Source organism: Eschscholzia californica, unplaced genomic scaffold (assembly GCF_041429995.1).
Source record: "Eschscholzia californica isolate CP2 unplaced genomic scaffold, dmEscCali1.0.p SCAF_3, whole genome shotgun sequence".
Classification (NCBI taxonomy): domain Eukaryota; kingdom Viridiplantae; phylum Streptophyta; class Magnoliopsida; order Ranunculales; family Papaveraceae; genus Eschscholzia; species Eschscholzia californica.
This window is the reverse complement of record NW_028238420.1, coordinates 60466761-60483068: the sequence shown is the minus strand read 5'-3', so window position 1 is coordinate 60483068 and position 16308 is coordinate 60466761. Positions and strand designations below refer to the sequence as shown.

General features: G+C 41.3%; 2 protein-coding genes across 3 annotated transcripts; both read right to left on the bottom strand.

Annotated features, from left to right (window-relative positions):
- Positions 1-806: 806 nt before the first annotated feature.
- Positions 807-3896, bottom strand: LOC147552713 (CAAX amino terminal protease family protein). The gene is made up of 4 exons (XM_086670004.1): positions 3441-3896; positions 3128-3277; positions 2263-2334; positions 807-1526 (listed from the first exon to the last, which is right to left on the bottom strand). Exons 1-4 carry the CDS (start codon positions 3594-3596, stop codon positions 858-860), a joined length of 1047 nt encoding a protein of 348 aa, XP_086526130.1. The 5' UTR covers positions 3597-3896; the 3' UTR covers positions 807-857.
- Positions 3897-9883: 5987 nt separating this feature from the next.
- On the bottom strand, positions 9884-16125 carry LOC147552712 (putative potassium transporter 2). Of its 2 annotated transcripts, XM_086666509.1 has the most exons (10): positions 15983-16125; positions 14334-14641; positions 13349-13592; positions 12991-13239; positions 12784-12834; positions 12132-12392; positions 11995-12047; positions 11643-11757; positions 11312-11566; positions 9884-11227 (listed from the first exon to the last, which is right to left on the bottom strand). In XM_086666509.1, the coding sequence occupies exons 2-10, from the start codon at positions 14334-14336 to the stop codon at positions 10134-10136; spliced, it is 2325 nt and encodes a 774-aa protein (XP_086522635.1). In that variant the 5' UTR covers positions 14337-14641; positions 15983-16125; the 3' UTR covers positions 9884-10133. The 2 variants fall into 2 exon arrangements, with proteins under 2 accessions (XP_086522635.1, XP_086522636.1); XM_086666510.1 differs by lacking the exons at positions 14334-14641; positions 15983-16125 and having other exon boundaries at positions 13349-13537.
- Positions 16126-16308: the final 183 nt, after the last annotated feature.

The following is a 16308-nucleotide window of genomic DNA, read 5'->3' as shown; positions in this document are numbered from 1 at the left end:
GATTGTGGAGACAAGTATCTTGTTAGGGCTTTAAGGTCATGGAAAGTCATCATCTTACTCTCTTTAAAGGCCAAACCAAGAAGAGAAAGAGAACAAATGAAAGGAGACAAGGGTCCCAAAGTGGTCGCACAGAAATGGACTCAGACAAAACAATCTTAAAGACAAGTAGCTTAAATTGAGTGTGACTTCCAAATTGGCCCCTCTTTAAACTTAAAAGAACTTTTGGTTTTGTGGTACTATTGCATTTACGACGTGGCAACTCAACAAGCAATCTTCGAAATCTTAAAAAAACAAAAACATATTCATTGTCGTAAGTGCAACGAAAATAAAGAAGGAACAATGTGTATTTTTGGTTCTGCCGGACTAAGAATCAAACCGTTCAGCGTAAGTGTTTGTTTGTTTCATTGTTTGTTATGTAACATGTGGTTGTAGTAATCGAAGGGGAAGATCTAAAGATATAATTAGAACAAGATGGGGACCAAATGCTTAAATAAACCTTATATATCATTACACTCTCAATACCCATTAGATTTTTTGTATGTGTTCAGTGTTACAGCCATCCTTTCTAACAATGATCCATATCCTAGGCAACAAAGAGCTCTTTTGTTTTTGTTCATTCGGCTACAAGTAAACTATTGGTCCTGAAGAGATTATTTGGTTTATGAATTTTTCATTAGATTCGTAGGTAAAGTACTCCTTAGTTTTCCGATCTCTGATCAGCTCATCAATTAGGAAATTAGACATTTAAATTACCGATCTTTCTATCACAGAGTAGGGAAACAAAGTCGTGTAAAAAGTAAGCAACAGAAGAGAATAACAATTGATGTATAAATATAAAGTATAGTACACTGAAACATTTACTTCATTAGATCTAAGAATACAAATCCATTCCAAAGACTATGTAAAAGCATCGAAGCAAGAAGGTTTCTCGACCGTGCAAAAACAGTACCCATTACCATCCCTAGAAATATAAGTGGAAGCATCCTTTGTGCATTGAAATGGGCAAGTGCAAAAGCCACTGAGCTTATCAGAATTCCGCACCAGACGGGCATGTATTTGGTCAAAGAAGGCAGAAGAAAGCCACGGAAAACGATCTCCTCCCATATAGGGGCACATACGGATACCACAATGGCGTATAGGGCCATAGCTACAGGGTCACGAGCCACAATTGATTGCTCCACACTTGAGACAGTAACCGGGGCGGAAGATAAATGTGGTACTAAGTTAAGGTTAACTTGGGATAGCCGATTAACCAGAGGGAACATAAGGCACCCTAAACCAACATCGAGATGCCAGTTTCCTTTAAGGCTGAATTTAAACCAATCGGATGGAAGTGGACGGAACCTGGCAAGACAGCGATGGAGGATTGCGATCCCGGCAAGGCCTTCTGCCACGTCTGTTAAGAGACTGTATAGGGCTTGGCCTCTATATGTCAGAGATTCCTTGCTGAAGCCTGATGTATGGGCTAAAAATGGAATTATCCAAGATCCAACGAACCAGAAGGAAGCAATCCACAGAAGCATAACCTGCAGAATCAAATGAGTATGTTTGTGTTCCTTTTGTGCTCAAATTTAACTAATGTGAAGTAGATGCATCATTTGTAAAGAAGAGTTGGGGTCCATCAACCATTTATTCCTACATTGTGCACATACATTTCAGATTTTTTTTTTGTCTTGGACTCCGTCCAAAAGTTTATGGTGCTTGCCTAGATCTACGAAAGATGTTTTTTGTCAGTAAAGTAAAGTGAAAGTGCATTCGAGGAGTAGGACTCTTTCGAGGATGATCAAGCAATGCTATTTTTTAGTGCATTTGGAAGTTCCGGAACAAAGCAAAATTCAAATATAAAGCTTGTAAAGCAATCGGCATCATCTCTATGGGTCAAAGAACCTTTAACAATGAATAGAGGAAGAGCATGGGCTTGTGCTCTTCCATATAGTGACTGTAGTTTTAGTTGGGATGCCACGATAGACACTATGTATTTCGTTTTGGCTCTATCGTAGTTATTCTTTTTCTGCCTTATACTCTTATTGGAACGTAGCTTGTGGCTTTTTATTTGTTTCCCTGGTCCTTCTTTTATGTAGATTGTAGAGTATAAAGATTTTCTTTGATACTATTTTGAACTTTTATTGCCACTATATTCTTTTAATTTTTTGTAGTGTATATATTCAACTTTCCTTTCAAAGAGAAACAATAACCATGAAAGTTGAAGACAAGAAAGGTAATAACTCGTAAAGTTAAACATTTTAACAACTAAGAATATACCTGGATGATTGTTTCTGCCGTCCATGGTACAGTCCACCGCTTTCCAGGTAGTCTAAATACTGCATCAGCAGCCTGAAACAAGGGGTGAAACGATGAGCATCTCGACTCATCTTGACATGTCATCATGCTCAACATAGATAGAATCATAGAAATATCAAACAATTAAATTTCACCCATGCTAAAAAGGACATAACACGTATCAGCCTTCACATAGTAGCACATTAAAACCCATCACATCTATACCTTTGTAATGTGGATACTCTTTTTTCCAAGTTTCCCAATACCAGTATCTGGGACTCAGATATCATTGTTAGATCTTGCAGTTACTTAAATGTGTATAATGTAAGATTTTATGTGTATATCTTGCACAAAATTGCAATAGGAATATAATAAGACCATCAAAGCATAAAATCCATTTTATGTTCACATCTTATGCGGATAATATAACAACTAACAATAGTTGGTTTGAAGTACAAAAAAATTGTGAAGGGCCCAAATTCCCAATAACTAACAAAAGAACCTATAGGAACGGCATTATCGTCATTTCAGCTTTTTTTCCACTCACAGTACTAGGGTTCTCCTACCAGTGTTTGATGCCCATATTATACAAGTACCCAACAGGTGTTCATGTTATACCGATTTATACCGAGAACCATGCCTTTCTGTTATACTTAATTGAATAGTAAGTGAAGGGCAGCAAGATAAAGCTCAGCATTTCATTAACACAGACATGTTTTCAGCTAATCAGCCGAAAATTTGAATCCATGGTCTGAATTCTGATTAATCCAAATAGCAAAATATGTTCATTTGTCAATGTCTCACAAAATATGAAAGATGAACACACATATTTAGACTAATATCTTACCTCTTTGAGACTTAAAATCAAATCCTTTTTTACAACAATCTGATCTGACTTGGTTTCACCCAATTCTTCAGGAAGCTTTTCTTTTACAAAATCAGGGTCAATGTCGCCTGAAGAAGAATCCTCGTGTCTAAAGCACGAAATTTTCCATTTCTACAACAAAAAGTAAGCAAGATCAATCCTTCAAGTTGTAATTTTTAATATCCAAACTCAATTAAATCACTAAAAAGCATTCACTTTACTAAAAAGTTGAAACAACAGAAAGTTCATATAAATATAATCAAAATCTGAAAACCCTAACTAGACTTCCTTTTACCTTTATTGAAGATTTTGAATGAGATTCTACGACACGTAAGTTGTGATTAAGTGACCAAGAAGTTCTTGTTGACTTTGAAAACCTAACCCTAGAATTTGGGGGTTGTAGTAAGATAGAAGGGCGTTGAGAGAGACAACTACACGAAGAGTTCAACATCAGATAAGTTCCGGATTAATAAGAATCCGGTAAAGGAAAACCCTAATTTTCTGCATCAGGATAATGAAACACGAAAGATACTTGTTTGCCCTAATTTCCTCCTCATCACATTTCTCTACTAATTTATTTGCCAATTTCAGCTAGAGAGAGAGAGAGTTGGGAGGCTTCGCGAAATTACTCATATGAAACATGCCAGTGAGTCTGCTATCGTACGCTAAGTGAAAAAGATATTAACCTACGCATTACGGTTCACATATTAGTGGGGGTGTATGGTGTACCCCCTCTAATGTCAATCCGGTCGATCCGGTCGAACTCAATCGAGGGGAGTTATACCGGTTATGATCTGGTCCGGCCTGGGCTGGCCTAGTGTCACGGCCTTTTTGTCACGTTAGGTCGACCCGGCATATTATGCTCAAAGACACGGGTCGATAGTGCGGAATATCAAATCCTAACGTACCGTGCGGCGCTATGTATTCCCTCCTAACACATAGCCAGCCTTCCCGAACATATTCGGAGCATCTCGACTATCAAGTCATCTTGGTTCCCAACCAATAATGCGGCATGACACCAACGTGTCCCAACCTACGAGCATAGCTCGAGCCGTCCCGTATAACGCTTCCTTGAGTCATAGACTCTCGCCCACTATAAAGGATACCAACATATGTGCGGAGCACACCAAGCCGCATATGCGGATCTTGCCATCTAGTCTCAAGCATCCGGCATCTTATCATCTCGGCTACCATCCGGACATTGGGCATAGGAGCATCCATCTCTAATAAGCTACCTCATGCCCAACATAGCACATCAAGGCTTAGCCCCTTGAATAGCTCAATCCTCCTTATGGAATATGCTAGCACGACGCACGCCTCGCCATGGCATGAGAACATGCAACACCTTTTCCAAAGGAACCCGCAGTAACCTATCTCCAGGTACTGTCCGGAGCCATTTCCTATGACAAGGGAACCCGTGCAATATGCTTCTCTCGCATACGCTAGGCCGGCCTCATGGGTTGCGCCACGAGGATGCTCACTTTCGTGCATACCATGCTAAGGATGGGCGAGCTCCCATCCACGAGGTCTTGACATATGCTGGATGCATATGAGGAAGGGAGACCACCCCCTCCTAAGGTGCAAACTTCTTGTTTTGCCTATTTCCACAAGGAAACATCAATCCTTTTAACCAGACATACTCTCGTCCAAATGACCCTTCGTATCCTTGACAAAGTCTTGAATGCCACGGGCGTCCCGTGCATGGCCTAAGGAAGCTTGCTGGCACTCTTGCCCTATCTCGACCTCGTATTCGGCCCTACGGCCTATATGCTCGTACGTGCTCTCCTAGCACTCGTCACGTCATATGCATGCTCAGCAATATGCACGTGACATACTCCCCCACTTGTAATGTCGACGTCCTCGTCGACTAAGTTTGGAGTACTTCAATCTTCTGCCTCCACTCCGATGCTACCACTGCACCTTCATGTCTTCGGCATACCGCACCTTCGTGCGAACTACACAGTCTCATTGTGTAGGCATCCCGCAGGATTACTTCAGTCTTCTGCTTTGCATCTTCCAATGCTTTAGGATAATGGTCTTCCGTACCATTCATCCATGCTCAATGTCGCTTCTCTGTTGCAGCCTCCGCCGCTCCTCGAACTCAGGTACTTCACCTCCTCGGCTTTACCTCGAGTTGGCATCTCGATTGTCACCTTCCATCTCTGCTTTTGTGACCAATCTTGCCATGCGTATCGCAGTGAACTGCGACACAACTCGTCACCCTGGTACCTCAGCAACCGTTGCCTTCACCCGAGTTAGCATCTCGACGTCACTGCGTCTTGCCATGTGCTCGCAATGTTGCCATTGCGAAGCAACTCGTCTTCAATGTCACTCACCTCTGGATCAGACCCAACGTACCCATGTACTCCACGTTCTGACTCCTTGGTTTGCTTGTTCATTGAGACCCTCGTTTTGACCACTGTCCTCAAACTTCAAGTGCACTCTAGTACCTACGTATCCCCTACTTGTACCCTCGAGTGTATAGCACTTGAATCTCACCGCAATGTCGCCCCTTCTCTTGACGACCCTTGCCTCACTTGCGCCCTTGCGCCCAGCACCTCCGTGCATATCTCGAACTGCGCCTCTGCGCTCGCACCTCGTGCGTCCGGCATCATCCGTGCCATCCCTTCCTCGGGAAATTGTTGTGTTGCCTTCGATGTCCACTGAAACGAGCAAGGTAGCTTCTCTCCGCGAAAACTACATGGTACCAAACCATCCACTACTGGCATACTCTTGGGAACGTCCTCTCTGACTACATCTAGACACACACTTGCCATTTAGTCTTTGGCGATGCTCCTTAACCCGAGCATCTTGGTAGGCTCGTGTCCCTCTTGAACACATCCGAACGTACCACCGCATAAGTTCCAACACATCTTATGCAGCACCATACGGCTTACAACTCAACTGCAAACTCGACGTTGTCATATGTATCTGACGATATGAACTTAGTCCCAACTATCTTCAGACTTGAACGATGCTTAATGTCACCACGACACACCATCCTGAAATCCCAAACGTGAGCTGACTCTTCTCAGTCACCACGTACTCATTGCACACTGTAGGCTTGAACTCGGTTCCAACTTACCTCCAATGCATAACTCAAACATGGGCCGATCCACTTCAGATACAACGACCCTCATATTACTTGACGGCTTGAACTCGGTTCCAACTACCATCAGTACTTCACTTGGTCTCGTGAATCTGTCATCTAGACTTCACACCAATATGTCCATAAGCTTCAATGTTGGTTTCGGCTTATAGCACTCATGCGACATACCTCACACAACTGTGTTAGCATATCCATGTCTCATCTCAAGTGAGGTCCGTTCTCTTCGGACTCAAATGCACTTATACCACATAAGCACCTTGATCTAGCACCAACTTGCCCAACGATGTACTCTGTCCATCTATCTTACTCTTGACCCCTGTCTTCTGTAAGTAGCTTGAACTCACAACATCACAAGTCACTCGATGCTACCTTCAGCTTAAGCATAAGATAGTATCCTTCAACACCTTGTTGCCATACCCTGCTCTAACGCTCAAGTATCACTCGGATCAACATAGCTCCACTCTTGGATGCCAATCCAACAAGCTTACTCAGACTAGCTTACCACAAGCTCTCAGCCTGACTCTACTTGCCATCTTGGTACACTTCATACCAAGCCTGTTGTCCACTCCAAGGACTCTATATCATGATGTACCCAATGCGCACCAAATCGTACTGAGCATTACTGCACTAAGCTCGCACACGACTCACCGTGCCATTCTCGGTTCATCCCATCTCTGCACTTGTCCTTACCTCTAAAAGGACTCAAGTATATATGGTACCTTCTTGTACACCAAGTCACACTGAACTCTTGCCACTGAGCTTGCACATGACTTCTTGTGTCAATACGGTTCCATCTCATATCTCGCATATGTCCTTCGTCTCAAAGGAACATAGACCCAAGTATAGCTACCACCGTAGCATCCGTGCACACGGCCTATTCCTTCCATCGGAACTCTCGTCGCCTTATGCACCATGCATCCCTCGACAAAGTCCCCATCCTGTATCACAGCTTCAGAGACCCTATCATCTTGAATGCATCTCACTCTGAAAGCCTTCTCTTGGAATCATGCTCTCAACGCAGCTCTTCATACACACTCCAGTATACCACATACCATAGTGGGAGAATCACTAAGCTCTTCGTCAACTCTTCGAGCATAGATACCATCTCTTTGAGCCTGCTCTCTAGGCTCTAGAAGTATGCTTCCAAACATACCACATGTTCTTAGGCATATCTTCGGGCTTGTCTTGTCAAGCTCCCAAAACACATCCATTTGCCACTATAACTAGGCTCTTGGAACATACCTTGTAAGCTATCAAGCTCTAAGTCCACCCATCACTAGGACCAGAGCAACATACACCTTTGCCTATCCACTAGGCTACCACATCAACTGTCAAATGGGTATCAGGATGCAATACATCTTCAACTCGTGCATCTTCATCCTGTTGCTCAGGCTCTGACATCCATTTCCCATCTAGGATCAGAGCTCCATACTCTTAAGCTTGATTGGTCAAGCTCTGATACCAATTGTCAAATAGGTATCAGAGTGTAGTATATGTCTAGCCTGCACCCCTTCAGGCTCTGATACCAATTGTCAAATAGGTATCAGAGGGTAATATCTCTGTAGCCTCTCATCTAGGCTCTGATACCAATTGTCACGGCCCTTTTGTCACGTTAGGTCGACCCGGCATATTATGCTCAAAGACACGGGTCGATAGTGCGGAATATCAAATCCTAACGTACCGTGCGGCGCTATGTATTCCCTCCTAACACATAGCCAGCCTTCCCGAACATATTCGGAGCATCTCGACTATCAAGTCATCTTGGTTCCCAACCAATAATGCGGCATGACACCAACGTGTCCCAACCTACGAGCATAGCTCGAGCCGTCCCGTATAACGCTTCCTTGAGTCATAGACTCTCGCCCACTATAAAGGATACCAACATATGTGCGGAGCACACCAAGCCGCATATGCGGATCTTGCCATCTAGTCTCAAGCATCCGGCATCTTATCATCTCGGCTACCATCCGGACATTGGGCATAGGAGCATCCATCTCTAATAAGCTACCTCATGCCCAACATAGCACATCAAGGCTTAGCCCCTTGAATAGCTCAATCCTCCTTATGGAATATGCTAGCACGACGCACGCCTCGCCATGGCATGAGAACATGCAACACCTTTTCCAAAGGAACCCGCAGTAACCTATCTCCAGGTACTGTCCGGAGCCATTTCCTATGACAAGGGAACCCGTGCAATATGCTTCTCTCGCATACGCTAGGCCGGCCTCATGGGTTGCGCCACGAGGATGCTCACTTTCGTGCATACCATGCTAAGGATGGGCGAGCTCCCATCCACGAGGTCTTGACATATGCTGGATGCATATGAGGAAGGGAGACCACCCCCTCCTAAGGTGCAAACTTCTTGTTTTGCCTATTTCCACAAGGAAACATCAATCCTTTTAACCAGGCATACTCTCGTCCAAATGACCCTTCGTATCCTTGACAAAGTCTTGAATGCCACGGGCGTCCCGTGCATGGCCTAAGGAAGCTTGCTGGCACTCTTGCCCTATCTCGACCTCGTATTCGGCCCTACGGCCTATATGCTCGTACGTGCTCTCCTAGCACTCGTCACGTCATATGCATGCTCAGCAATATGCACGTGACACTAGGCCCACGGCATAATCGATGTGATGATGGCCTAGGAGCGAACAAAGAAGTGTACTCTCTTGTGTCAACCAGGTTGAGCCATACCACGCCAGCTTGACCTGTCTCAGGTGGGATTGATGCAGTGTATGATTTGCTCTAGTCTCACCCACGAAATAAAAGTTGTGGGATTGTCAGGTTGAGCCATACCACGCCAGCTTGACCTGTCTCAGGTGGGATTGATGCAGTGTATGATTTGCTCTAGTCTCACCCACGAAATAAACGTTGTGGGATTGACGTAAGTGTGGTCTGGAGGTGTACTCGCGGGTGTGAATCTGTGGAATCAATCTAAGCTGCCTTGACCTATCTCAAGTGGACTATATTAAGCTATGGTGAGGTGTAGCCCCACTCGAGGAATAAACGTTGTCAAGTTGTCCTCAGCGTGACCAGAGAAGGCATGCGCTGCCCCGATCCCAAGCTTGGTTCGGCTAATAGCCACGCTTAAGCAGGTAGTGGACAAAAAGAACTAAGGTGCCACACTTGTAGGAGAGACATTTTATAGAGAGAAAACATACTTAAGAGAGATGAGGAGTTGGGGGTTGGTCTCTCTCAGTGACGTCATCTCTCTGTGCACCCGCTCGACTGATCACTCTCTAGTTCGCCTTCGGAATGGAAGTTGCGTCTAGTTCATCACTTCATTGAGAAGTTCCAAAGAGCCCAAACCCCGCCGCCACCCCACCTTTTTCCGCATTCTTGCGTATTCTCTGGCTTCTGGAGTCCTCTTGTTGTTGGCCAATCAAGTCTTGTGGAGTTATCAATGAATTCGTTTGATCGAAGAGGACGTGTTAGAATCTATCTATTTTCTATAGCTTTTTTCTTAAATGTCAGCATAATCCTAGATCTCTTGGTTATAATCCAACTTGGTAATCACTACAACCAAAAATGTTGAAGTATTCCTAAAATTATGAACATTTTACAATTTTAGGAATATTCAGATGATACTAAGCAAAGGATTAAGAAATAACAATACGACAGATACCTTAATCGACAAAATGAATTTCACATTCCATTATATCAATCAGACAAAAAAGTAACATTAAAAATAAAGTAAAATAATAATAACATACAACTTGGGTTTCCTCCACTTGGATAGTTTAACAGCTGATGATATTCCACCTCATTTTCCACATCAACATCGACAAGAACCATAAGGTACATGCCTGACCGATATTCTGCTCTCGGTAAAACTAAAGCTGACGTGACATCCACCTGAAAATCCACCATGGCAATAACTATTTAGACGTAATAGATCATTCCAACCTCGATCATACTAATATGAGGGATATTCAGAGCGACAGCTGGGCGTCGACAATTCTTTCGAAGAAAAGAATAAGCGACATCTATCACAAACTTCTTAGCAAACGAAGAATTTCTTCGAGCTTTTATATATGAATGCCCCATTATATATGCAACACCTGCATGTTTAGCTTCGGCGAGTTCCAAAAGTTCTTCCTTCACCTCTGAATCAAGATTGTCGGAATTAGCTATCGAGAAATGAACTCGCCTTCTTTGAGCTAATCGAGGAGATTCTTGCTCGTATAAAGATTGCAAACTCTGTAATGTATGCGACTTACTGCTCCTTACCGTACCGGTTCCTCTGTTGCTGTCTTCACTAGTAGTTGAGCATTCTGACATAACTAGCAACGATTCATTTCTATCACAAGTTCGAACAACTGCCATTCTTCCATCGACAGAACCTTCATATGAGCTTGAACCTTCAGCTTCTAATTGGATAAATTCTGCTATACTCATTACAAGACTGTTTTCGAAGTCATCTTCATCTTTTTGGACTTCTTTATACCCATATCGAACTATACATCGATACATTCTATATTCTTTAGGCCCGATTCTTCCAATTAGGTAACGTTCGTCTTGAGAAACGTAAGGAACTGGAACAGCTTTTGCACATACAAATACAAGAACTTGGTGGAATGCTGGGAGATTAGTGACAAAGTGAGAGAAAATTGCAGGAACTCCGGTTACTAGTTCTGTGTAGATAAGACCGATTCCTGGGACTCTGACGATACCCAGACTAGGCCCAAGTGTGAGGATCCATTTCATCGAGACCTTGTTTTGTAAATCAAATACGTATTTTCGCCGAGTACCATAGTGCCATATATACATGACACCCATGAAAATAACTGACAGCACGATCGGAACCCATCCACCTTGTGGAACTTTAATGTAAGAAGATGACAAATAAACGGCTTCAATTGATCCGAAGAATAAGAGAAATATCAAAGCGAATAAGATATTCTTATCCCATACGAAGATTATGATCAGAGACATTAACCATGTAGTCACAAACATCACAGTCATGCAAGCAATGCCTGAAATTAAGAATCAAAAGTTTCTTATCTGTTCCACTAAGGTTCTTCTACAGTTTTAAGATATTTTAGTGAAATAAGACTTACCATACGCATTCCCGATAAGGGTTGTGTCTTGAAAACCAATTGTGACGGCTAAACAGAGAAGCATGAGGATCCAGTTTATCTCTGGAATATAAATCCGACCGTATATCCATCTTGATGTATGGACGACTTTGATACGAGGGAAGCAACCCAAAGCGTGACATTGCATGACGATCGAGAACGTTGCAGATATGACAGCTTGACTAGCAACAATTGCCGCCAAAGTTGCAACAACGAAAATTGGCCAAAATACGGGCTCTATATATACAAAAGAAAAAAGATCAGAAAGGCGAAATTTGTGGATTGTTTTTAAGGGCGAGTTTAGAAAAATTACCGGGAATTGATGCATAGAAACTTATCTTTATGTCAGAGAAATTCTTTGTAATATATGCAGCTTGACCCATGTATTGAAGTACTAGACAAGGGTAAACTATCGCAGTAAATGCAATCTGTAGAGGAAAAATTGTATATAAGAAAAACAATTAAGTGTTGATAAAAGTTATAGAGCTGCAAAATGTTGAATAGCTATTGAAGCTGTTGGCTAGCTAAAAAATATTTTAGAGGTAAAGCCTCTATTGCCGCTAGTGCCAGATCCGAGTATCCTAGCAAGTTTCTGTGTTGCATACATCTTACTAACTAAAATGAACCGGAAGCAAATATACTCCTATAAAGTAGGTTTCACGTACCCGTACAGATACATTGGTGAAGTGACCAAGATCCGCAAACATCGCTTCAGTGCCTGTGGAAATCAAAATAAGAAAATCCTAAACAATGTCTTGACCATTACTGAAATAAAAGGATCATCTCAAACCGTCAAATTTACCAGTGATGCATAAAAGTATTCCACCAAGAGAGATCCAACCGTCCTTTCCTGTTTGCTTGAAAAATTTGTAAATATAATGTGGGGAAAGAGCTTGATAAACTCTAGGGTTCCACACAACAATGTTGTAGATTCCGAGAGTCGCAATGCAAAATAACCAAAGGATTACGATTGGAGCGAAGATGAAAGCCACTTTTTGGGTACCGAAATGCTGCATAGCAAAAAGCCCGACCAACACAAAGCAAGCAATAACAACTACTGGACCTGTATATCCATAGAAATGGATAAATGAGAGGATGCCGTCATTTAGCACTTGAAACTTAGTATTTTAAACGGCAAGGATTTTCATTACAGTTATATACCCGTGAGTTTTTCGACTTATAGATTTTGCGGAAGATAGGACTCCAGGTTTTCATGACTATTTGGGGCGAAGATTCGATAAGGAGTTGATTATATCAATTGGTCTCATGTAATTCCATGTCCTTGGGAAGTTCCTAATAAAATTTTGGAAATCTCATAATGTAATAAGAGATGATTTCAGTCCAGTTAAGTTGTTTTTTATCAAAATATTTTGGTTCATACCCCTATATGTTAGGTTTCATAGATGTTCTGGATCAGATCAGAAAACAAACAATTTCTTTGACATAACACATACCGTCTGACAGTTTTGTGGCACGAACTTGCACCCCTGAAATGGACGATAAAACTACAAGGAACAAATATCTTGGTTTAGTATAACTAGTTTGGTGTAAGAAAGAACACAAGAATATAAAGTAATTAAACTAACTTATTCCGTCCTAGTTTTATCTCTCGCATGACAACGAATTAGAAATGTGAAAACTCACTAACACAAAACTTATACCTGAAATTGCAGGTGTGAGGACACCATCACCAATCACCATGGAAGCTCCGAACAATACTGTAAGAAGTAAAAATGTCCTCGTCTTTTTATGCTTCTCAAGAAATCTACGCAGTGTAGAGGGATTAGAGCTCCGTTCTGATTGACCCGGATTATAATAAGTAGATAGCTCCTCGTCTGCCGCTTGTTGATTGGGAAGCAAGCTAAACTTTGCATGTCTACAAAGGAGAGAGTATAAAGCAAATGTCCCACCTAAACCGAATCATAAGATTATCATCAAAATAAGCTAGAGAGAAAGAGAGAGAGAGAGAGAGAGAGAGAGAGAGAGAGAGAGAGAGATGGGAAGCTTATTCATTTGTACCTTCACCATTATCATCTGCACTAAGCACAATGAAGACATACTTCAACAATGGGAGCAATGTGAAAGTCCAAAAAAGCAAGGATAAAACTCCAAATACAGTGTCTTCGGTTTGATATTGGTGCAAACCCCCGGAAAATGTGCTTTTGAAAACATATAGTGGAGATGTACTTAAATCACCATAAACTACACCAAAACTTTGATATGCCAAAAGAAAAACCTGCTTATATTGACTCTTCCATTCAACCTGCTTGAAAGCAATACAAACTGTTAAAAAGAGAACAAGTCATTACCCATCTTGTATTTTAAAACATAAAAGTTTCAAAATCACACACGAAGTATACATAAAAGGTTCTTAGAAATGGCATATGATGGTAGATAATTCAATGGCCGAGGCAAAACGGATGTGAAACGAAATCAAGCAACTATTTATTGTCATAAATAATAACCCGTTTGGAGCCAAATGTTTTGCCCTAAAGAAAGCCTGTAAACAAGTCCATTGCAAACCGAAAACATTGCCACGCAACCAATGCCTCCACTCATGAGAAATGGTGTGATTAATCGATTTCCTTTCGATCTTTTAAGAAACTTTTAAGGATGAGAATTCATGCTATACAATGAGACTTAATAGCTAGTTTACCTTGTAAGTTTTCTGCCCATCCCACACCAAAATGAAACATACCCTATTACCCAACAGTAAGATCCAACTAGAAGAATTCAAGTTATGGGTTGTGTTAGAAAGAAAGCAAATGATTTGGGTTTTTGATGGATTAATTGAAGTAAATCTAACTCAACCCTCACATTGAACAAGCTAACACCCAAGATGAAAAATTCTCCAAATTGAAAACCCTAGAAAGATCACATTATGAATTTCAAGATGCAATAGGTTTTTTTAGCAATGATCTTGGATCCATTAAAATAGGATTTAGGTACAAATTTGGAGGTTTCTTTTTCTATTAGAGAAGAAAAAAAATTATTCAAGACTTACCATATCTATGTTGCAGGAAACCCTAAGGTTTTTTCTCTCTTTCTTTTGTAACTTTCAGAAGAAGAAATTGTGAAATTTTTTTCTCTCTCTAGAAATTTGATTTTCTTTCTTTGTTTGTTGTTGCAGAGAAGAAACCGAAGAACCGAAATGGTTGGCCTTCTTATATGTACCGGTTTCAAGTTTGAACTCTTCTCTTCCGATTTTGGCGGGTTTATATTTGGCGGGTCACTTCCCACACCATTTATACTGACACATCAACCCAAAATATGGAAAAATATTTTCTCAAAAAAAAAAAAAAGAGTTAATTCCTATATGGCCCCCTACTTTGTGACCAGCTTCCTTTATGGCCCCCCAAATTTCTGTAAATTCAAATATGGCCCCCTATTTTCATGGAAATGTCATAACTACCCTTCTCATTAATATATTTTCAAAATAAAATTAAAAACAAAAACCTAAATTCCACCTCACTTCCCTCTCCACCACTGATCTCTCTCTCCAACTCACCTCTCTCTCTCCAAGTCAGCACTCTCATGAAGGTCGCCGGTCTCCAACTCACCTCTCTCTCTCTCTCTCCAAGTCAGCACTCTCTCCAACTCACCTCTCTCTCCAAGTCAGCACTCTCATGAAGGTCGCCGGTCGGAAAATTTTTCGGCCGGCGACCTTCAAACTTAATTTTTTTTTTCACTCACATCTCTCTCTCTCTCTCTCTCCAAGTCAGCACTCTCATGAAGGTCGCCGCCCGGAAAATTCCTTTATGGCCCCCAAATTTCTGTAAATTCAAATATGACCTACTATTTTCATGGAAATGTCATAACTACCCTTCCCATTAATATATTTTCAAAATAAAATTAAAAACAAAAACCTAAATTCCACCTCATTTCCCTCTCCACCACTGATCTCTCTCTCCAACTCACCTCTCTCTCTCTCTCCAAGTCAGCACTCTCATGAAGGTCGTTGGCCGGAAAAATTTTCGGTCGGCGACCTTCAAACTTAAATTTTTTTTTTCACTCACATCTCTCTCTCTCTCCAAGTCAGCACTCTCATGAAGGTCGCCCGCCGGAACTTAAAAAAAAAAAAAACAAAAAATTTTCACTCATCTCTCTCTCTCTAAAAATTCCGGCGAAGGGGGTTTCCCTTCGCCGGAATCCGGTCTGTTCTTCAACAGGTCTGGTCTGTTCTTCAACAGATCTGGTCTGTTCTGTTGAAGAACAGATCGGTCTGTTCTGTTGAAGAACAGATCGGTCTGTTCTGTTCTTCAACAGACCAGATTCCGGCGAAGGGGGTTTCCCTTCGCCGGAATTTTTATAGAGAGAGAGATGAGTGAAATTTTTTTTTTAAGTTACTGACTTGGAGAGAGAGAGAGGTGAGTGAAAAAAAAAAATTAAGTTTGAAGGTCGCCGGTCGGAAAATTTTCCGGCCGCCGACCTTCATGAGAGTGCTGACTTGGAGAGAGAGAGAGAGAGGTGACGTGGAGAGAGATGAGTGGTGGAGAGGGAAGTGAGGTGGAATTTAGGTTTTTGTTTTTAATTTTATTTTGAAAATATATTAATGAGAAGGGTAGTTATGACATTTCCATGAAAATAGGGGGTCATATTTGAATTTACAGAAATTTGGGGGTCATAAAGGAAGCTGATCACAAAGTAGGGGGCCATATAGGAATTTTGCTCTATTACATTTTTCCGGCAATAATTGATTCATTTCGGATATAAATGCTAAAATTGAAAGTAGAGAAATAATATTGGTACATTTTTTTAACATAAATGACAGTTTCAGATTAATATACGATTTGAACGTCACAATACGGATTTTAAATAGGAGTTGATCTTAATTTTAGAATCGTTTACGTTACTGGTACATATTACAAACATATGTTTACCATCTAAAATCATTTAGTATTTAAGAATTCTATTACTTTTATTAATAGGTCAAATGATAATGTTGAAAATCTATCACAAGAAGAGTTGTATTTTTCAAG